This window comes from Triticum urartu, chromosome 5A (genome assembly GCF_056163025.1).
Source record: "Triticum urartu cultivar PI428250 chromosome 5A, HENAU_Tu73, whole genome shotgun sequence".
Classification (NCBI taxonomy): Eukaryota; Viridiplantae; Streptophyta; class Magnoliopsida; order Poales; family Poaceae; genus Triticum; species Triticum urartu.
The window spans coordinates 605868037-605890666 of record NC_141877.1 but is presented as its reverse complement, the minus strand read 5'-3'; the positions used below and the strand labels follow the sequence as shown (position 1 = coordinate 605890666).

General features: G+C 48.6%; 1 protein-coding gene across 1 annotated transcript; it reads right to left on the bottom strand.

Moving 5' to 3' along the window:
• Positions 1-5941: 5941 nt before the first annotated feature.
• On the bottom strand, positions 5942-11045 carry LOC147973296 (wall-associated receptor kinase 2-like). The gene is made up of 3 exons (XM_087522015.1): positions 9972-11045; positions 9676-9840; positions 5942-7167 (listed from the first exon to the last, which is right to left on the bottom strand). Exons 1-3 carry the CDS (start codon positions 10978-10980, stop codon positions 6182-6184), a joined length of 2160 nt encoding a protein of 719 aa, XP_087378141.1. The 5' UTR covers positions 10981-11045; the 3' UTR covers positions 5942-6181.
• Positions 11046-22630: the final 11585 nt, after the last annotated feature.

Genomic DNA, 22630 nt, shown 5'->3' with positions numbered 1-22630 from the left:
ACGTCGTCGCCTCCCTCTCCTTCACCATCAGACTCCCACTCGCCTTGGTCATCCCCGCTCTCGCCTCCGCTCGCCTCCCCTTCCTCAGTCGACCCCTGTGCCCCGTTGGGCGTCGAGTACATCTCGGTGGTCGCCTGGAAAACAACAGACAAGACGAAAGTCAATCGACCTACTCAAAGAAGACCAATGCAGAAAACAAGATATCGGTCGGGAGCACAAAGACATACCTGGTCCACCTCATACGAGTTGTCGAGTGGGATTACCCTCCTGGCTCCTCGGGGGTTGTCTTTGTTCCCCGTGATGCTCGACAGCCACCCCTCCAGCATCTCGTCGGTGACCTCCTCCGGGTGGATCCGAGTGGTGTCGTCGAGACCCGAATACAGCCACATCGGGTGGTCGCGGGCCTGGAGCGGTTGGATGCGCCTTTGGAGGAAGACCTCCAGCAGGTCCATACCAGTCACACCCTCACGGACAAGCTCAACCACTCGACCTGCCAACACTTTGACTTGGTCCCTTTCCTCCGGCGCGACTTTCAGAGAGACAGGCTTCTCGGCTCGGTCGAGGGAAAAAGGAGGAAGACCAGTCGACTTGTTGGGGAACGTAGCATAAATTCAAAATTTTCCTACGTGTCACCAAGATCAATCTATGGAGTCATCTAGCAACGAGGGAGGATTGGATCTACATACCCTTGTAGATCGCGCATGGAAGCGTTCAAGAGAACGGGGTTGATGGAGTCGTACTCGTCGTGATCCAAATCACCGATGATCCTAGCGCCGAACGGACGGCACCTCCGCGTTCAACACACGTACGGAACGGAGACGTCTCCCACGCCTTGATCCAGCAAGGAGGAGGGAGAGGTTGATGGAGATCCAGCAGCACGACGGCGTGGTGGAAGTAGCGGGATTCCAACAGGGCTTCGTTAAGCGCTGCGGGAGGAGGGAGATGTGTCACGGGAGGGAGAGGGAGGCGCCAGGCCTTAGGTATGGTTGCTCCTCCTTTTCCCCACTATATATAGGGCCAAGGGAGAGGGGGGAGGCGCAGCCCTTGCCCCTTCCTCCAAGGAAGGGTGCGGCCAAGGGGGGGGGGAGGAGTCCGTCCTCCCCAAGGCACCTCGGAGGTGCCTTCCCCCTTTAGGACTCTCCCCTTTTTTCTCTCTCTTGGCGCATGGGCCTCTTGGGGCTGGTGCCCTTGGCCCATATAGGCCAAGGCACACCCCCTACAGCCCATGTGGCCCCCCGGGGCAGGTGGCCCCACCCGGTGGACCCCCGGGACCCTTCCGGTGGTCCCGGTACAATACCGGTGACCCCGAAACTTGTCCCGATGGCCGAAATAGCACTTCCTATATATAATTCTTTACCTCCGGACCATTCCGGAACTCCTCGTGACGTCCGGGATCTCATCCGGGACTCCGAACAACTTTCGGGTTACCGCATACTAATATCTCTATAACCCTAGCGTCACCGAACCTTAAGTGTGTAGACCCTACGGGTTCGGGAGACATGCAGACATGACCGAGACGTTCTCCGGTCAATAACCAACAGCGGGATCTGGATACCCATGTTGGCTCCCACATGTTCCACGATGATCTCATCGGATGAACCACGATGTCAAGGACTTCATCAATCCCGTATACAATTCCCTTTGTCTAGCGGTACGATACTTGCCCGAGATTCGATCGTCGGTATCCCGATACCTTGTTCAATCTCGTTACCGGCAAGTCTCTTTACTCGTTCCGTAACACATCATCCCGTGATCAACTCCTTGATCACATTGTGCACATTATGATGATGTCCTACCGAGTGGGCCCAGAGATACCTCTCCGCTTACACGGAGTGACAAATCCCAGTCTCGATTCGTGCCAACCCAACAGACACTTTCGGAGATACCCGTAGTGTACCTTTATAGCCACCCAGTTATGTTGTGACGTTTGGCACACCCAAAGCATTCCTACGGTATCCGGGAGTTGCACAATCTCATGGTCTAAGGAAATGATACTTGACATTAGAAAAGCTTTAGCATACGAACTACATGATCTTGTGCTATGCTTAGGATTGGGTCTTGTCCATCACATCATTCTCCTAATGATGCGATCCCGTTATCAACAACATCCAATGTCCATGGTTAGGAAACCATAACCATCTATTGATCAACGAGCTAGTCAACTAGAGGCTCACTAGGGACATGGTGTTGTCTATGTATCCACACATGTATCTGAGTTTCCTATCAATACAATTCTAGCATGGATAATAAACGATTATCATGAACAAGGAAATATAATAATAATCAATTTATTATTGCCTCTAGGGCATATTTCCAACACGACTGTCCTGGGGTCGCCTGGTCCTGACAGTAGAACCAGGTCGACTGCCAACCACGGACTGACTCCGGGAAGGTGATAGATGGAAAACAATTCTTTCCCCTCGTCTGGATCGCCAGGCCCCCGCACAGCTGGATCACCTGCGTCCTCTCGTCACTCGACTTGGCCTTCTTGACCGATTGAGAATGGCAGGTAAAGATGTGCTTGAAAAGTCCCCAATGGGGGCGGCAACCCAAGAAAGCCTCACACATGGAAATGAAGGCAGCAAGGTATACGATGGAGTTGGGAGTGAAGTGGTGGAGCTGCGCTCCGAAGAAGTTCAGGAAACTCCGGAAGAAAGGATGGGGCGGCAGAGAAAACCCTCGGTCGATGTGGGTGGCTAGGAGCACACACTCACCGTCGCGGGGTTGAGGTTCGACCTCTCCCCCCGGAAGACACGCAGCTTCGTGGGGAATGACTCCCCCCTCGACCATGTTGTCGAGATCCTCTTACCAGAGCACCGACGGCATCCAGTCGCCCTGGATCCAACCTTTGGGCAGGGCGGTCCTGGAGGAAGATCCGCCCCGAGCAGACCTCTTCCCTTTCCCCGCCGCCGCCGCCTTCTTCGCGCGCTCCAGAGCAGTCGTCTTGCCCTTCACCATCGTCGCCGGCGAAATCTCGAACGGGTTTGCGGCGCTAGGGTGAGAGCGGAGGTGGCGGAAGGACTTGCGAAGGGAGAGAGGAAGAAGAAAGGAGAAGAGAGCGCACGGCTTGGAAGCCCCGAGCCGACAACTTATAAGGGGCCGCTCCCGAGTGGCTGACTAGTAGGCCCAGGCTATCCAGTCAAATCCCGCAGCAGACGCGCGCGCAGTACGTGGTGAAAAAGGCGACGCAGAGATCGAGGAGCTTCCGCTTTATCACTTCCGATTACTGTGGCCGCTCCCGTCCCGCGCGCTTCCCAAAATCCGAATCCCGCGACATCCACGGACCACAGAACAACTTGCCAAAAACAGAAGACCCCGCTCGCGCCGACACTCGGCATGTCACAAGCAAAGAAATTCACTCGACGAAAGGCCTAGAATGGATCAAGGCGACTGAAAGAGGTTGATCACGTCATCCGTGATGATCAGCCCGAAACGAGGCACTCGTGTAGCCCAAAGAACCAGTCGGAAAGATCCCCAACTCTTTCCCCACTCTGACCTCGATCCATTCGGGGGCTAATGATGAAGCTATGTACCTAGGGTAGGGGCACGGACCCGTCCAAAGAGCCCTACCCAAGGACATCCCTAGAAGAAGTCACCTTTCAATCGACTTGAAGGTATCCCACTCGATGGGTTCAAGACACTCGACCAAGAAGCTATCACTCGACCATGAAGTCAACCACTCGACTGCCAGGAGACCTAAAGTCACTCCGCAGGCAAACGGTCAGCTATAAGTAGTCTTTATGGTCATTATAGCACCTTATTAGGGGCGTTATCAGTAACGCCCAACCTTAAATGTACCTTAAACCCTGCATTACTGAGGGCAGGAGGGGCCCGGCGAACTCTATATAAGCCACTCCCCTTCTCAGTATGAAGGGTTCGCACCCCTGTAATCCATACACGCATAATCCAGTCGACCGCCTCCGGGCTCCGAGACGTAGGGCTATTACTTCCTCTGAGAAGGGCCTGAACTCGTAAACCTCGCGTGTTACAACTTCCCAATAGCTAAGATCTAGCCTCTCCATACACACCCCCCTACATCACTGTCAGAGTTAGAACCACGACACTTCCCCTTCTAAATTTACTCCACTAAGTTTTGTTCGGACCTAGCCGACCCCCTATGTATAATGGAGTAAAAAAATTCATTTGCATTTCATTTTCGGCCACCAAAACACATTTCTTTGCTTATTTTTTTATTCAACGACATGTTGATAGATTGGAGTACATAATTCATCAATTCTTCGCTACAAGAGCTAGACCAAAGAAAACAATAACCACTATTAGACATTTTAAAAGATATCCAATTTTCGTAACTGCTCACATTAGTTGGATTATATCTTCTCTATGTCTTCATTGTTGATCTCCGGCTTTGAGTTTGCACACTTTTCTCTTCTTTGATTCTAAAGTAGACGTTGCTTCGCATCTAATCTCATCTCTAGCCTCTATTCTAACAACGAGTGCACAAATATCTATTAATTTTCGTGCTATCAATAGATCGATGTATTCTTCTTCTCAATAACAAAACTTGCATCCATCCTACTCACAAATTTGAGCAAACAACTAGCTACCAAAATTGCGCCGAATCCGGTGAACAACCAAATCAAAAGAAGCACATACCCCATTATTTTTGCACTTGAAGGACATCCACCTGGGATGTTGCGGCATGGTAGAAACTCCGCGCACCACCTGCCGCGGGTAGTCGTCGCATTGTATGAGCGGCAACGACGAGCCGACGAGCCACTGGGCCGGCGTCGAGCGCAGACGACGGCCGGGCATGTCTTTGCCGACGGGAGAGATTCGACTGGCTAGAGGCGGAGTCGATACCTGCATACGGCGCGGAGGCGTTGCCATGGCTGTGCGGTCCGGTTCGCGGCCAATCCATGGCAAGGCACAATCACCGACGGCCAGAAATGCCAAATCTGACGGCGGCGGCAGCAACCGCAGATCCACTGGTTCTGCGCTGGCGACGGGAAAAGGAGGCACAATCCAAGTATTCGAGGACAACGGCAGAGCCAACGGAGCGTCCGTAGCGGCGGGCTAGTGCCGACAGGGGGTGGGAGGGGCGGCGCAGGCGCAAATGTGGCGGGGTAGTGGAGCGGGGAGGGAATGGAGGAGAGGCGCGGCTTTTACTCAGCCGCGAGCGGTGAAGTAAATATAGTGAAATTCATCGTGGCTGTGTATGATCTTTGCTCCCTTACGACGGATTGGGGATCGGCTAGATGCTAATTAAAAAAGTAAAACCGAATTTTCACTCTTCAAACCGGTTATAAGGGATCGGTTAGAAATGCCCTAACCACGACGGTGCGAACCAGGAAGAGAATGGCGCTCAATTCCTTGATCTCGGTGATCATCAGGTTCATCTGGCTGGAACGCAACTCTAGGGTTTTCGAGCAAACGGCGACGATACCGACGGAGTTAGGCGTGCCAGTGCCGAGCTTGTGTTTGTCAAGCGTGCGCGGTCAAGCGGAGACCGCAACGAGTGAATGCCCTGCAGGTTCTTTCTGGGGGCCGAAGTAGTTTGTTTTGGTGCGTGTGTGAAGTGTGAACTTTGGACTCAGACGCTCATCCGGCTCTCGGGAGGCACTACGGCACTACTACGTTCAGATGCTGAGTCCGAAGCCCTATCGTTCCACCCGTCACATACCGTACAAAAGACTTTTCCGGCCAAAATCTGAGTATCTGACCACCTTTTGTTCTCTTCTCAGCCATTGCTGTGCCGACCTTCCGATCTCGTGTAACATCGAGCGATTTCCGTGCTGACAAACATGCATGAGGATGTACTTGGTCCAACATTCCGGTGCGGAAGAGCTAACGATTCCGGCTCCATGCGACTAGTAGTTTTCTTTTCTTTTTGTTATAAACTCCACAACTGTTGATTTGTAGCTGCATCTTAACAGTCACAATCAGCCAGAACCAGCTTCAACAAGATATATACGCTGGTGCATCCAAGCACATGGGGAAATTTGCTAATTATACGCTAATGTGACGATGATTGCTCCTTTGTATATGGAAGACGTACAATTGCTAACACGAATACATGGTTACACAACAGCGAGTTACAACCAAGTACACATTTTCTTGGAACTAATGGACACATTCCCCATATGTATCAGTAATATTTGCTCAAAATAGCAAAATAAAAAACGTTATCACAAACATATATGTTCACTCAGCGTCCTAGAACTTACCATCTACGAGACTTGTTCAGTATTAGAAGGCGGTGTGCTATATCTGCCATCGCTGGTCTTTGATCCACGTCAAGGTTCAGACACTCGACTGCCATCCCTGTCAGATTTTGAAGAAGCTCCATGTCTTCCGCTGCCGCAATTTCATTGTCAAACAAGTCGGTTGCTCTGTTCTCGTTGTTGTGAACTTCGAGGAAGCTCTTTACTAAGTTGTTATTGTCAGAATGTGTGGCCTTCTTCCTACTAATAAGTTCCAACAACACCACTCCGAAGCTATAGACGTCACTCTTTTCAGTTAGCAGGCCTGACTGTAGATATACTGGATCCATATAGCTCAAGTCACCGATGACTTTTCCGGTGTGGTCTTTGTCTCCCGCAATCAACCTTGATATGCCAAAGTCCGAGATCTTGGGGACAAACTTAGCATCCAAAAGTATATTTGCTGGTTTGACATCACCGTGTAGGATTTTGGTGTTTGTTTTTGAATGCATGTAAGCAAGACCATCTGCTAATTCTACAGCAATACTTAAACGTATATCCAAGTTTAGAGGCTTCTTGTCTTTGCTGTGAAGAATGTCATCCAGGCTACCACCAGAGAGAAATTCGTATACCAGCAACGGGGTACCAACCTCGAGGCAACAACCTATGAGCCTAACAATATTCTTGTGGATGACTTGAGATTGGATGATGACTTCATTTGCAAATTGGTCATTTTCCAGCAGACTACCACTAATCGGTTGCTTCACTGCAACTTGTTCTTTACCAAGAGTGCCCTTGTAAACTATACCGAACCCACCTCTTCCGATAAGATTGCTTTCCTTTAAAATTGGCACGAGCTCCTCCTTTTTGAAAATTTTAATATTTTTTGCTCTCTCTAGTGTAGGTCCACCATTCTTTTCGTACAACTCCCTGGTCTTCCTTCTCTCTTTGCGGAGAAGAACTAGGAATGATATAACCACTATGATAGAAATACCACCAATGATACCTACATGCGAAAACATCCTACTAAAAAGTTTGCAACAAATGATATTGCATAAAAGATAATAAAATACTGATTCAACAAGTTATTTAGAATTTGACTTAAAAGTAGAATTACAAGTGAATAGTTTAACACTAGAAAGAAAGGGGAGAGACTCTGACTTGTCCTCTTCGAGTCAGCGACCCTCACAAAGTAAGCCATATATATGTACTCTGCCTCGGGGAATTGGATTTCTATACCAAGCGGAAGTATTTGTATGTGGAGTTGTGGACCTTTTTTGGTTGCATCCTTGTATGTTTACCGCAAGGTGGATCGAGAAATTGAGAAAATGCATAAATGAATGGTGGGCGCGCACAAGCCTGGATGGAAGGGCGCTGGATGGGTGATGCCGCTGGCCAGGGCAATGGATTTGTTCCAGCGATGTGTGGAATTGTTCCATAGCGTATGGCTGCATGCATCCTCACGGGTGGGCAAGCACTTGTTTTGGTCTGGCCTCCCCTCGCCGGTGGACGGGCGCTCAGGCGGTGGTGGTTGATCTAGATTTTGATTGGCCTATTTGGTGGTGGATGCAAAATAGCTTTGACCTCCTATCGGCTCCATGGCGGCTGTGGCCACTGAAAATCTTTGTGAGGGTTCATCTCTCTAGATTCGGTGCTTCGGCGATGAGATGCAAACTATGGATGGCGGCTTGACGCAGAGGAATGGTTGTACAGCGGCATCGTTGGTAGCGTGTAGCTGCTCGGATTGCGGAAAAGTGGTGGCGACATCACATGAATGACTACAATGGTGGTGCTTCTTGAGCACCTAGTATCGAGCTCCAGGGTGAAAGCCCAGGTCTGACCCGAGTTGGTTATACCTGGCAATGGCGATATTCATACGTCGTTACCTTGTTGAAGGCATTGCTCGGATATGCTCGGACCGTTTCTTCAAGGTGAAAACCTAGATTCTATCCTTCGGTGGTTGGATCCGGTGACGCGGGCGCCTAAGCGTCGCTCCCTTTGTGAAGGCGTTGTTGTTGAAGAATCTCGTCATTCACGTGTTGTCATGAGATGGTTGGTGCGGATATGGTCTTTCCTATAGTTTGCCGATCAAGGATCTGATCACTTAGTTTTCTTTTTTTGCCTCGCCTATGCATAGCTTTGGTCTTATATGACTTTGATATTTGCCCGCGTGTGCTTTTGTGTGTGTTAGTGTTGGCTGTGTGCATCCTAACTATGCATAGGCCGAGTGTGTGCTCATCATGTTTGTATTCTCTTGATACTTTGTTTTGAGCCAATAAAATCCACCCTTTATCGAAAAAAGGAATTGAGCAAAATGCACCAAGGAAGAAAATAGTGTTGGATCCAATGTGAATGTTGTGCAGATTCGAGCTTACTAAGCTAGTCTCTACGTTGGTATTGGTTGTGTCCATCCTAATCGTTTAGAGGCCTAGCGTGTGCTCATAGTGAATGTATTCTCTTGATGCAACATTATAAGTCAATAAATTCTGCTCTTTATCGAAAAAAAAAACTAGTCTCTATGTACTTGTAGCTCCCGAGGAAGCGCGTGAGGACCTTTTACTTTGATGAGTTTTGACCACGGCACACATTATTCTCATTTTCAAGTCCTTTTATAATTTGTTTTGATAGTGATGTGCTTTGAAAGGAGAAGCTACCCTGCTATGCCAACAAGCTGAAAGGGCCTTAATGGGATCTTATGTGCCAAAGTCTTAAAGCCATTTCAATCCCATTCTCAAAATCATTCTAAACATCATTTGAATGACCCTCTTAAAATTTCATCTGTTCTTTAGAGCAAAAATATTCATACACCAAAAAATATATTGCCAAAGGCACCACGCTCCACCAAAATATTGTGGGTTCTATTTGAAATGATTATTTTACATGTGAGCTAGATTGATTAGTACACCTGCCATTGAACTTTTCTAACTTTGACAATAAAAGTATACAAAATTATTTAGATTGGTTAGTTCATATTTTGGTTTTGTTTCTCATAACTTTTACTGAGAGAAATACTACTATAGAGCATATTAGTCAAAGGCATATGGTATGTTGGAAACCATGCCAATTTCTTGATGATCCAGAGCACTGTGCATCCTAGCAGGTCCTTTGGACTGGCATTGAAGTGGAAATGTGGAATACACAGATAAGCCAAAATCAAAAACTAGGAAAAGAAGAGGACCACGCAAGCTCACACAGGGTAACCGGCCCCATTATTTGGTCAAGGATGACGGCTCGTTTCTGGGCCTGTCTTGAGCGTGCGTACGCGCAAATGAGCAGGGGCCGTGTACGTAGTTGTCCATGTACCCAGCCACTCAAAAAGAAGAAAAAAAGAAAAAAAAAGCTGTCCATGTACCCCATTTTCACTTATTATTTACCTATCTTTTCAGACTTCATTTTAGAATTAACATGGTATCCTATATGAACATTCATCCTATCCTATACTTTTATTAATTAAGTACATGTCAGTAGTATTAAAATTAGCAGCATATGTATTAGCAGTTGAAGTGGTACTTACCCACAATCGCCTTGGCTACAATGGGAAATTTCTCCACACACTGTCCCAATTTCCCATCGCCTCTCATTCCTGGCTTGCATGGACAGTCATATCCTCCCGGCCTGTTCTTGCATATGCCTTTGCTCGAGCAGTAGTATAGATCCGGGAACTTGCACTCATCGATGTCTTGAGAAGATAAAATTAAGGGCATGAAAGTAATTAAGCTTGAGTTAGTTAATTATTAGTCGTCTAAGACAGGATGGAGTGTGCTACTAGTAGGTCAACGAATTGTTAGCTTGATTGAGAAGAGATGGTACCTCGGCATCCATTGGCGATGTAAGGGTTGCCCTCGTAGTACTCCGAGCATTTGCACACGTAGCTGAGTGCATAGCCGGAGAGGCCAACCGTGGCGTTGACACAGTAGCTGTTGCTGCTGGCGCACGCGTAGTCCGGAGGTGGCCGCTGGCCTTTCGCCGGGCACGAGGCGTTCCCGACGATGGCGAAGTCTAGCACGACGGGGAAACTCTCCATCAGCAGCGTGTCGCCGTACAGGTCCGGCGTGGAGAAGACGTAGCGCGACTTCTCGACCACCATGGCGTAGGAGCACGGGCTGGACCTCCACAGGGCGTTTTCGTTCGGGACCACGAGCCCCGGCTGGACGCTGCCGTACACCGGCTCCGGGGGCAGGGCGGCCTCGCAGCAGCCCTGCCCCGCGCACGACCCGTTCCTCGCCGCGAGCTCCCGCCCCGTGCCAGTGCTGCAGGCGAGCGTGCTCGAGCCGTCCATGGCGACGTCGACCCTCCAGCCCACGCCGACGACGACGTTGAGCGTCTGCGACACGGCGAACGGCCCCTGCGTGACGCCGAGCGTCGTGGCCTGAGTTTGGAACCTGTACTGGGTGCTGTTGGTGCTGCAGCCGGACGTGATGGGGCCGTACGCCCGCGCCTGGCTCATGTCGGCTGACATGTCCACCAGCTCCACCGGAAAATACGAGGTGTTGAACCCCAGATAGGCGGCGGCGTCGGAGGCCGCCGAGGCGTCGCTGTCGGTGACCGTCATGCGGTTGTTATCGGTGTCGGCGAGGAACGCTCGAGGGGGGTCGACGGAGTGGTCGCAGATGACCTGGAAGCCCTCGCGGAAGCAGCCGGGCATCAGGCCGAAGGGGAACGGGATGCTCAGGTTGCCGCACTTGTCAGGGCAGCCCGGACGTGTGATCGGCAGCTGCTCGGCTAGTTCTTCAGCCCCGGCCATGGCTGCTGCGCCTGCAAGAATGAGTATAAGCTGGACTGGCCGCGGCAGCAGCCTGGATTTGGAGGGCGTGGGCATGTTCCTGGGCGCGATATGTTTTTCTTTCCTTTTTTCTTTTTGGCTAGCTTCGATGCTCTGCGGTTTGCGCACCATGTGTTATATAAAATCAGGAGTCAACAGAGTCAACTGGAATTTCAAAAAAATAAAAAATAAAACAGCATCAACTGAGCTTTGTCGCCACGGACTTCACGCGTTTCCTCGAGTTTGTATTTTTATTTCGGGAAAGGTTTGTGCCCCGCCGACGCGGCCGAGTTTTTGGCCGGTCTAGGATGGCATCCGTAGAGTTTGGGTATGGGTGGAGTTATTCTATACCCTTACCCATCCCATTTGAGCTTGCAAATGGACATAATTTTTTTTCATATCCGTCATCTGATAAAGATACAAAATAAATGGGTTGCCGCGGATGAAAATACCCATGATTGAGTAACATTAATTTAAGCATCACATAATTATAAACAACAACATATAATCATAATTTATATATAACAACACTTAATAACATCAATACATACTTAGATGGTGTTTGGTTCTTTAGTCTTAGGACTTTTTCTAGTTTCTAGGACTTTTTGAAAAAGACTCTCAAGGAGGTGCTTTTAGTCCCACCCTGTTTGATTTGCTAGGGACTTTTTCTAGTCCCAACACAAAAAGTCTCGGGAACCAAACACCCCCTTATAAACAACAACCCATTTTATAAAAATCAACACTTTGTCGTAAACAATAACACATAGTCATAAATAGTAGCATATAGTCATACATTTTAAGTTGACAAACTCATGACAAAATATAGAGATAATTTGTCGATATTTGTTAGATTTTATAAGGGTACATGGGTACGCGGGTATGGCTTATGTGATCCCATAACCTTACCTGTTGTACCCGATGAGTTTGAGGTTTGTCTATTTATATACCCATTGGTAATGTTTTGTCCCATGCTCTTACCCTAATAGGTTTTTACCCGCAGGGTACATGAACGTTCGATAGGGGGCATCCTATGGCCAGAAGCACGTAGGAACCCACCCTTCGCTATCTTCTTTCTCGACTTCGATTTCACTCCTCTCGAGTCCCGCTGCTACCCGCCAGCGTTCGATGCCGCTGACCGTAGTTGGAACCGCGTGCCGGCGAGCTGTCACCGCACGCGGCTGGAGTACAAGCTGTTGATGTGCTGGCGAGGGAGCTGCAACCCACATCTGGCGGAGCTGCAACCACCGAGCTGCATCGACTTTGTAGGGGAGCTGCAACGGTGCACGGCCGTGTTGTGGTAGCGCAACGAACAGTATGTCGGCGGAGTTGAACGGCGAACGGTGGGGCCCTATTAATGTTGCAACCGACTACACGAATTGCCGGAACCAACGTTCCGAAGAGTTACGACGATTAATTTTTTTTTGAGCATCAGTACAGACACAAGCGCTCATATACACGCGCATACACTCACCCCTATGAACGCATACACGCACATCATACCCCTATGAGCACCTCCGAGAGATTGAGCCGGCATATTATCTTGAGATTTACGAAGTCACCGTAGGCGCCTCGTCGTCGACGGGAACGTCTCCTCCCACTGAAAGCGCATCGCCAAAAAATCCTGAAATAAATCCAGGAATAATGCAAGCACCAGGATTTGAACCCTGGTGGGTTGGGGATACCATTGTCCACCTAACCAACTCAACCATAGGTTGATTTGCAGAGTTACGACGATTATGTAGTGATATGACGGCGGAGCGCAGTGGGGTGCTGCGACAATGTTGCAACGGGCGTCACGATTTGCTAGAATAGACGTCGCGATTTGCTGGAGTCGGAGACCGTGTTTGCGGGACGAGCTGTTGGAAGAACGATGAAATGCTACAACCAACGCGGTGATTTGCTGAAACCATTGTCACGGTATAGTGAAACGGGTATCCCCTCTGGAATATCATGTCTTGGGCTGTAGTCTTATTAGGACTTAAGGCTGGGCCATATTTTGACTTCTTGTCTTGGCCTATATTCTAGACCCTATTTTGACTCGTATTGAGCCTTAGGCTAGGCCATATGTATGTATGCGTCTGCCCCTTGGGTATAATCTCGTCACTACTCAGTGTTTGTGTGTGATGATCGATGTACATGTGTTTACATGAATTTGAAGTTTCAAAAATAGTGGTTGTGGTTGCAAATTAGTCGGTTAGGGCATCTCCAACGGCAACCCGTAAAAAACCTCCCGCATCTGTCCGTGAACAGAGGGACCAGTCCGCGGACATGGATGCGGGAGGAAGCCATTCAATGCTAGCCGCATACGTTTCAAACCATTTTTTTAACAAACCGGATGAAATTCATGCAAACACGAGTGTATTTCATACAAACATGACGGATTTCAAACAAACATGATGGATTTAACTATGTTTCAAACATTTAGAACAAAAAAAAGACCCGTCCCAAAAACCTACTCCCTCCGTCCAAAATAGATAACTCAACTTTGTACTAATAGAATGGAGGGAGTATCCTACAGCGGCGGTGCCCGACGTCCAAGCTCGTGTCGTCCTCCTTCCGCCTTCTTCATGAGCACCGGCGATAAGACCGATGAAGTGAAGGTGCGGTCTCCGGCGAGGAAGAGTAGAACATGGGAGATGGACCCGCCGCCTCCCGTGGCCTAGTCATCCCCGGAGGAGTCCGCACCTTGTCCGTCGACGCTGGACGTGAGGTCCATGAGGGAAATGGTGGTGCCTTGGCTGTCGTCCTCCCACCGGGCCGACTGATGGTTCGTCGGTGGCGCGTAGGAGGCGCATCTTGCTATGTTCTCCTTCGCGACCGCCTGCAGTTGCGCCTCCGTGGCTGCCGCTTCCTGTCGAGCGGTGGCTTGAGCGCGGACGACATCGTAGATGCACGCTGCTCCGTGACAAAATTTGGGTTTGCCGCGGCCATGGTCGCCACGGCCTCCTCGTTCGCGCGCTCGCCATAGACCTAGTCCTCCGCCAACCGGTGCTACTCCAGGAGGAACAGACTGTACCGTTGTTCCTCCTACGCATGCTGGAACACCGACAAAGGCGCAGACGCAGGCTGCACCTCCGCCATGGCGCCGTTGAACTGCGCATGCGCCTTCTCCATGGTGAAGTCGGCGTGCAAACGAGGTGCAGGAGCCGTGGCAGAGTTGTCGGAGCCCGTCTCCATCGTGATGTCGTCCTCGTCGTTGGAGACCTCGTGCGAGTTGGCCGGCAAGCCGACCTTGATCCGCCTAGCACGGCGGCTATGCCAGGCGGCGGCAAGGGCGGCCACCACATGCTTCATCTCCGGCGACAAACTGTCCCACAGTGTTTTCCCACTGGCGGTCATGACGGATGCAGTGCAAGGAAGGAGGATGTAAAGGGGCTGGTGTTGTGGTGTGGTGTTAGCCGGGTGTGGCCGCCTTTATATAGCGAATTCCGGTGAGGCCAGGCGTCCGGGTGCGTCAATGCGCGGCACCGGAGTGGGTTTCTCGGCCGACGAGTCTGCTTAATGGCAGCAGACGGACGAACAACAACATTGAACGGGCGCGGTAGAATTCACCCCGCCCCATCAATTCATGTGTCTCTAGCATTGAACAGGCACGGACACCGGAGACGCATCGCGGGCGGCGCCTTCGGCCGGCGTGCCGCTACAATGGCGGAGACAGCAAGAGGCCGCGTCCGTCCTGAGCCGTCTTCAATGTTGAGCGGCACGCTCTATAGCGGCATGAATGCGGGTAGTTGGCACTGGGTTGGAGCGCGCACGGGAGGGGGAGGGGTTTTTGGTGGGCCAGGACGACCTGAAAACGGGCTTTGGATCGATCCGGACTTCTGCAAATGTCTCCCACGTTTGTGTCTGCTTTACGGAAGAAATCATGTCTAGACCGCTCCATGGACCGATACAGGTCGGCGTTGGATGGCTTCCGCTGTCCAGACAGCTCGTCCGACCGGTTGCGGGAGGTTTACGGTCCGCCTTGGAGATGCTCTTAAGGCCGGTTCAGCGTTGTTAATGGACGCGTTCGTGGATGTATATGGGCCCAGATTTATCAACTCTGGGTGTAGATGCTCTTAGTTCTTGTGTAACCAGGTAATCAAGCATCTCTTCCTAAAAAAGGTAATCAAACACCTTAAAAAAGGTAATTAAGTTACCAAATATACGTCGTCCATAAACGAGCAATTAATCATGGCCACAGTAGAAGAACTGGTAGCGTGCGTAAAGTCAGCAGTTTCCAGTCGTGCTTGAAATGAACCAGGCCTTGTCTGGTTGATGCGATGGACATGCAGCTAGAGACAAACATCATCGACCGATGCACACGGCAGGGGGGCACACACGCGGATGCACGAGGAGTCTCTCCCTTGGGCACCGAAATCTTGGACCAAGTACGTCCTCATCTTTTGTCAGCATCGAGAATCCAGATATGGGATCGGTAGCGGCTTGGGCGAGAAGATAACGTGGTAGTACATTCGTACAGTGGAACGTTTGGCTTTGGCGGCCGGAGAGACTCGTAAGTCTCCGCTGAAGGAAATATGTCCTAGAGGCAATAATAAAGTTATTATTTATTTCCTTATATCATGATAAATGTTTATTATTCATGTTAGAATTGTATTAACCGGAAACATAATATATGTGTGAATACATAGACAAATAGAGTGTCACTAGTATGCCTCTACTTGACTAGCTCGTTAATCAAATATGGTTATGTTTCCTAACCATGAACAAAAGAGTTGTTATTTGATTAACGAGATCACATCATTAGTTGAATGATCTGATTGACATGACCCGTTCCATTAGCTTAGCACCCGATCGTTTAGTATGTTGCTATTGCTTTCTTCATGACTTATACATGTTCCTATGACTATGAGATTATGCAACTCCCGTTTGCCGGAGGAACACTTTGTGTGCAACCAAACGTCACAACGTAAATGGGTGATTATAAAGGTGCTCTACAGGTGTCTCCAAAGGTAAATGTTGGGTTGGCGTATTTCGAGATTAGGATTTGTCACTCCGATTGTCGGAGAGGTATCTCTGGGCCCTCTCGGTAATGCACATCACATAAGCCTTGCAAGCATTGCAACCAATGAGTTAGTTGCGAGATGATGTATTACGGAACGAGTAAAGAGACTTGCCGGTAACGAGATTGAACTAGGTATTGGATACCGACGATCGAATCTCGGGCAAGTAACATACCGATGACAAAGGGAACACCGTATGTTGTTATGCGGTCTGACCGATAAAGATCTTCGTAGAATATGTAGGAGCCAATATGGGCATCCAGGTCCCGCTATTGGTTATTGACCGGAGATTTGTCTCAGTCATGTCTGCATTGTTCTCGAACCGTAGGGTCCGCACGCTTAACGTTACGATGACAGTTATTATGAGTTTATGCATTTTGATGTACCGAAGTTAGTTCGGAGTCCCGGATGTGATCACGGACATGACGAGGAGTCTCGAAATGGTCGAGACATAAAGATTGATATATTGGACGGCTATATTCGGACACCGGAAGTGTTCCGGGTGATTTCGGAGAAAACCGGAGAGCCGGAGGGTTACCGGAACCCTACCGAGAGAAGTAATGGGCCTAGTTGGCCTTAGTGGAGAGAGAGAGGGGCTGCCAGAGGTGGGCTGCGCGCCTCCTCCTCCCTGGTCCGAATTGGACCAGGGGAGGGGGACGGCGCCCCCCTTTCCTTCTCCCTCTCCACCTCTTTCCCCCTCCTAGTAGGAGTCCTACTCCTACTAGGAGGAGGACTCCTCCTGACGCGCTAAACAAGGGCCGGCCGGCCTCCCCCTTGCTTCTTTATATACGGGGGCAGGGGGCACCCTAGAACACACAAGTTGATCCACGTGATCGTTCCTTAGTCGTGTGCGGTGCCCCCTGCCACCATATTCCACCTCGATCATATCGTTGTAGTGCTTAGGCGAAGCCCTGCGTCGGTAGAACATCATCATCGTCACCACGCCGTCGTGCTGACGGAACTCATCCCCGAAGCTTTGCTGGATCGGAGCCTGGGGAGCGTCATCGAGCTGTACGTGTGCTAAGAACTCGGAGGTGCCGGAGTAACGGTGCTTGGATCGGTCGGATCGGGAAGACGTACGACTACTTCCTCTACGTTGCGTCAATGCTTCCGTTGCGGTCTACGAGGGTACATAGACAACACTCTCCCCTCTCGTTGCTATGCATCATCATGATCTTGCGTGTGCGTAGGAAATTTTTTGAAATTACTACGTTCCCCAACAGTGGCATCCGAGCCTAGGTTTTATATGTTGATATTATATGCACGAGTAGAACAGAAGTGAGTTGTGGGCGATATAAGTCATACTGCCTATCAGCATGTCATACTTTGGTTCGGCGGTATTGTTGGACGAGGCGACCCGGAACGACATTACGCGTACGCTTACGCGAGACCGGTTCTCCCGACGTGCTTTGCACATAGGTGGCTTGCGGGCGACACCATAAACTATTGTGGTAATTCGATAAGAGACATCATGGTATGCATCATATCCAATAGGGTGCAGTTATGATGTTCGGACACACCATCACACTATGGTGTTCCAGGCTGTATCAGTTGTGAAACAATTTCCACAATGTCTTAATTCTGTGCCAAACTCGTAATTCAGATATTCATCTCTATGATCATATCATAGATATTTTATCCTCTTGTCACGACGATCTTTCAACTTCACCCTGAAATTACTTGAACCTTTCAATAATTCAGACTCGTAATTCATCAAGTAAATATATTCAACATCTACTCAAATCATCTGTGAAGTAAGAACATAACGATATCCACTACATGCCTCAGCACTCATTGGACCGCACACATCAAAATGTATTACTTCCAGCAAGTTGCTTTCTAGTTCCATTTTACTGAAAACGAGGCTTTCAGTCATCTTGCCCATGTGGTATGATTTGCATGTCTCAAGTGATTTAAAATCAAGTGAGTCCAAACGGTCCATTTGCATGGAGTTTCTTCATGCATATACACCAATAGACATGGTTCGCATGTCTCAAACTTTTCAAAACGAGTGAGCCCAAAGATCCATCAACATGGAGCTTCTTCATGCGTTTTATACCGATATGACTTAAGTGGCAGTGCCACAAGTAGGTGGTACTATCATTACTATCTTTTGGCATGAACATGTGTATCACTACGATCGAGATTCAATAAACTATTCATTTTAGGTGTAAGACCATTGAAGGTATTATTCAAATAAACAGAGTAACCATTATTCTCCTTAAATGAATAACCGTATTGCGACAGACATAATCCAATCATGTCTATGCTCAATGCAAACACCAATATCGATGGTAGAGAGAGCGTGCGATGCTTGATCATATCAACATTGGAAACACTTCCAACACATATCGTCAACTCACCTTTAGCTAGTCCCCGTTTATTCCGTAGCTTTTATTTCGAGTTACTAACACTTAGCAACCGAACCGGTATCTAATACCCTGGTGCTACTAGGAGTACTAGTAAAGTACACATTAACATAATGTATATCCAATATACTTCTATTGACCTTGCCAGCCTTCTAATCTACCAAGTATCTAGGGTAATTTTGCTCCAGTGTTTGTTCCCCTTATTACAGAAGCACTTAGTCTCGGGTTTGGGTTCAACCTTGGGTTTCTTCACTAGAGCAGCAGCTGAATTGCCGTTTCATGAAGTATCCCTTCGTGCCCTTGCCCTTCTTGAAACTAGTGGTTTCACCAACCATCAACAATTGATGCTCCTTCTTGATTTCTACTTTTGTGGTGTCAAACATCGCGAATATCTCAAGGATCATCATACATGTCCCTGATATATTATAGTTCATCACGAAGCTCTAGCAGCTTGGTGGTAATGACTTCGGAGAAACATCATTATCTCATCTGGAAGATCAACTCCCACTCGATTCAAATGATTGTTGTACTCAGACAATCTGAGCACAAGCTCAACAATTGAGCTTTTTCTCCTTAGTTTGTAGGCTAAGAAAATCGTCGGAGGTCTTATACCTCTTGACGTGGGCACGAGCCTGAAATCCCAATTTCAGCCCTCAAAACATCTCATATGTTTCGTGACGTTTCAAAAACGTCTTTGGTGCCTCAACCCTAAACCGTTTAACTGAACTATCATGTAGTTATCAAAAACGTGTATGTCAGATGTTCGCAACATCCACAGACAGCGTTCGAGGTTTAGCACACTGAGCGGTGCATTAAGGACATAAGCCTTCTATGAAGCAATGAGGACAATCCTCAGTTTACGGACCTAGTCCGCATAATTGCTACTATCAACTTTCAACTAAATTTTCTCTAGGAACATATCTAAACAGTAGAACTGAAGCGCGAGCTACGACATAATTTTCAAAGATCTTTTGACTATGTTCAGGATAATTAAGTTCATCTTATGAACTCCCACTCAGATAGACATCCCTCTAGTCATCTAAATGATTACATGATCCGAGTCAACTAGGCCGTGTCCGATCTGTGCGTGAGACGGACTAGTCAACGTCGGTGAACATCATCATGTTGATCGTATCTTCTATACGACTCATGCTCGACCTTTCGGTCTTCTGTATTCCGAGGCCATGTCTGTACATGCTAGGCTCGTCAAGTTAACCCTAAGTGTTTTTGCATGTGTAAAACTGTCTTACACCCGTTGTATGTGAACGTAAGGATCTATCACACCCGATTAACACGTGGTGCTTCGAAACGACGAACTGTAGCAACGGTGCACAGTTAGGGGAGAACACTTCTTGAAATTTTAATGAGGGATCATCTTATTTACTACCGTCGTTCTAAGCAAACAAGATGTATAAACATGATAAACATCACATGCAATCAAATAATAGTGACATGATATGGCCAATATCATATAGCTCCTTTGATCTTCATCTTGGGGCTCCATGATCATCTATTACAAGAACATGATCAATCACATATATCATTCATCACATCCTTTTGGCCATATCACATCACATAGCATACCCTGCAAAAACAAGTTAGACGTCCTCTAATTGTTGTTTGCATGTTTTACGTGGCTGCTATGGGTTTCTAGCAAGAACGTTTCTTACCTACGCAAAGACCACAACGTGATATGCCAATTGCTATTTACCCTTCATAAGGACCCTTTTCATTGAATCCGATCCGACTAAAGTGGGAGAGACAGACACCCGCTAGCCACCTTATGCAACTAGTGCATGTCAGTCGGTGGAACCAGTCTCACGTAAGAGTACGTGTAAGGTCGGTCCGGGCCGCTTCATCCCACAATGCCATCGAATCAAGATAAGACTAGTAACGGCAAGCATATTGAACAAAATCAACGCCCACAACTACTTTGTGTTCTACTCGTGCATAGAATCTACGCAATAGACCTAGCTCATGATGCCACTGTTGGGGAACGTAGCAGAAATTCAAAATTTTCCTACGTGTCACCAAGATCTATCTATGGAGAAACTAGCAACGAGGGGAAGGAGAGTGCATCTACATACCCTTGTAGATCGCTAAGCGGAAGCGTTCAAGTGAACGGGGTTGATGGAGTCGTACTCGTCGTGATTCAAATCACCGATGATCCTAGTGCCGAACGGACAGCACCTCCACGTTCAACACACGTACAGCCCGGTGACGTCTCCCATGCCTTGATCCAGCAAGGAGAGAGGGAGAGGTTGAGGAAGACTCCATCCAGCAGCAGCACAACGGCGTGGTGGTGATGGAGGAGCGTGGCAATCCTGCAGGGCTTCGCCAAGCACCGCAGAAGAGGAGAAGAACTTGGGAGAGAGGGAGGGGCTGCACCAAAGGCAAAAGGTATGTTTGAGAGGCCCTCCTACCCCACTATATATAGGGATCCCAAGGGGGGGTGCGCCAGCCCCTAGGAGATCCAATCTCCAAGGGGGCGGCGGCCAGGGGAGGAGTCCTCCCCCCCCAAGGTACCTAGGAGGTGCCTTCCCCTGCTGGGACTCTTCCTTTAGGGTTTCCCCAGGCGCATGGGCCTCTTGGGGTTGGTGACCTTGGGCCATGTAGGCCAAGGCGCACCCCCTACAGCCCATGTGTCCCCCTGGGGTAGGTGGCCCCACCCGGTGGACCCCCGGGACCCTTCCGGTGGTCCCGGTACAATACCGATGACCCCGAAACTTGTCCCGATGGCCGAAACAGGACTTCCTATATATAAATCTTTACCTCCGGACCATTCCGGAACTCCTAGTGACGTCCGGGATCTCATCCGGGACTCTGAACAACATTCGGTAACCACATACAAGCTTCCTTTATAACCCTAGCGTCATCGAACCTTAAGTGTGTAGACCCTACGGGTTCGGGAGACATGCAGACATGACCGAGACGTTCTCCAGTCAATAACCAACAGCGGGATCTGGATACCCATGATGGCTCCCACATGTTCCACGATGATCTCATCGGATGAACCACGATGTCAAGGACTTCATCAATCCCGTATACAATTCCCTTTGTCTATCGGTATGTTACTTGCCCGAGATTCGATCGTCGGTATCCAATACCTAGTTCAATCTCGTTACCGGCAAGTCTCTTTACTCGTTCCGTAACACATCATCCCGTGATCAACTCCTTGGTCACATTGCGCATATGATGATGTCCTACCGAGTGGGCCCAGAGATACCTCTCCGTTTACACGGAGTGACAAATCCCAGTCTCGATTCGTGCCAACCCAACAGATACTTTCGGAGATACCTGTAATGCACCTTTATAGTCACCCAGTTACGTTGTGACGTTTGATACACCCAAAGCATTCCTACGGTATCCGGGAGTTGCACAATCTCATGGTCTAAGGAAATGATACTTGACATTAGAAAAGCTTTAGCATACGAACTACACGATCTAGTGCTATGCTTAGGATTGGGTCTTGTCCATCACATCATTCTCCTAATGATGTGATCCCGTTATCAACGACATCCAATGTCCATGGTTAGGAAACCATAACCATCTATTGATCAACGAGCTAGTCAACTAGAGGCTTACTAGGGACATGGTGTTGTCTATGTATCCACACATGTATCTGAGTTTCCTATCAATACAATTATAGCATGGATAATAAACGATTATCATGAACAAGGAAATATAATAATAACCAATTTATTATTGCCTCTAGGGCATATTTTCAACAGTCTCCCACTTGCACTAGAGTCAATAATCTAGTTCACATCGCCATGTGATTAACACTCACAGGTCACATCGCCATGTGACCAACACCCAAGAGTTTAGTAGAGTCAGTAGTCTAGTTCACATCACTATGTGATTAACACTCAATGAGTTTTAGGTTTGATCATGTTGCTTGTGAGAGAGGTTTTAGTCAACGGGTCCGAACCTTTCAGATCCGTGTGTGCTTTACAAATCTCTATGTCATCTCCTACATGTAGCTACCACGCTCTATTTGGAGCTATTCCAAATAACTGTTCTACTTGGAGTTATTCTAAATTGTAGCTCCATTATACGTATCCGGTATCTCTATCGGAGCTATCCGGATAGGTGTTAAGCTTGCATCGATGTAACCCTTTACGACGAACTCTTTCACCACCTCCATAATCGAGAAAAATTCCTTAGTCCACTAGTTACTAAGGATAACTTTGACCGCTGTACTGTGATCCATTCTTGGATCACTCTTGTACCCCTTGACTGACTCATGGCAAGGCACACTTCAGGTGCGGTACTCAGCATAGCATACTGTAGAGCCTACGTCTTAAGCATAGGGGACGACTTTTGTCCTTTCTC

What these genes read in the sequence shown, in the direction of transcription:
- LOC147973296 (XM_087522015.1), bottom strand. Translation starts at nt 10,980, where the DNA reads ATGCCCACGCCCTCCAAATCCAGGCTGCTGCCGCGGCCAGTCCAGCTT. An exon ending in CATCGCCAATGGATGCCGAG is followed by an intron (nt 9,841 to 9,971) that starts GTACCATCTCTT and finishes TATCTTCTCAAG; the next exon opens with ACATCGATGAGTGCAAGTTC. An exon ending in TGTAGCCAAGGCGATTGTGG is followed by an intron (nt 7,168 to 9,675) that starts GTAAGTACCACT and finishes TTTCGCATGTAG; the next exon opens with GTATCATTGGTGGTATTTCT.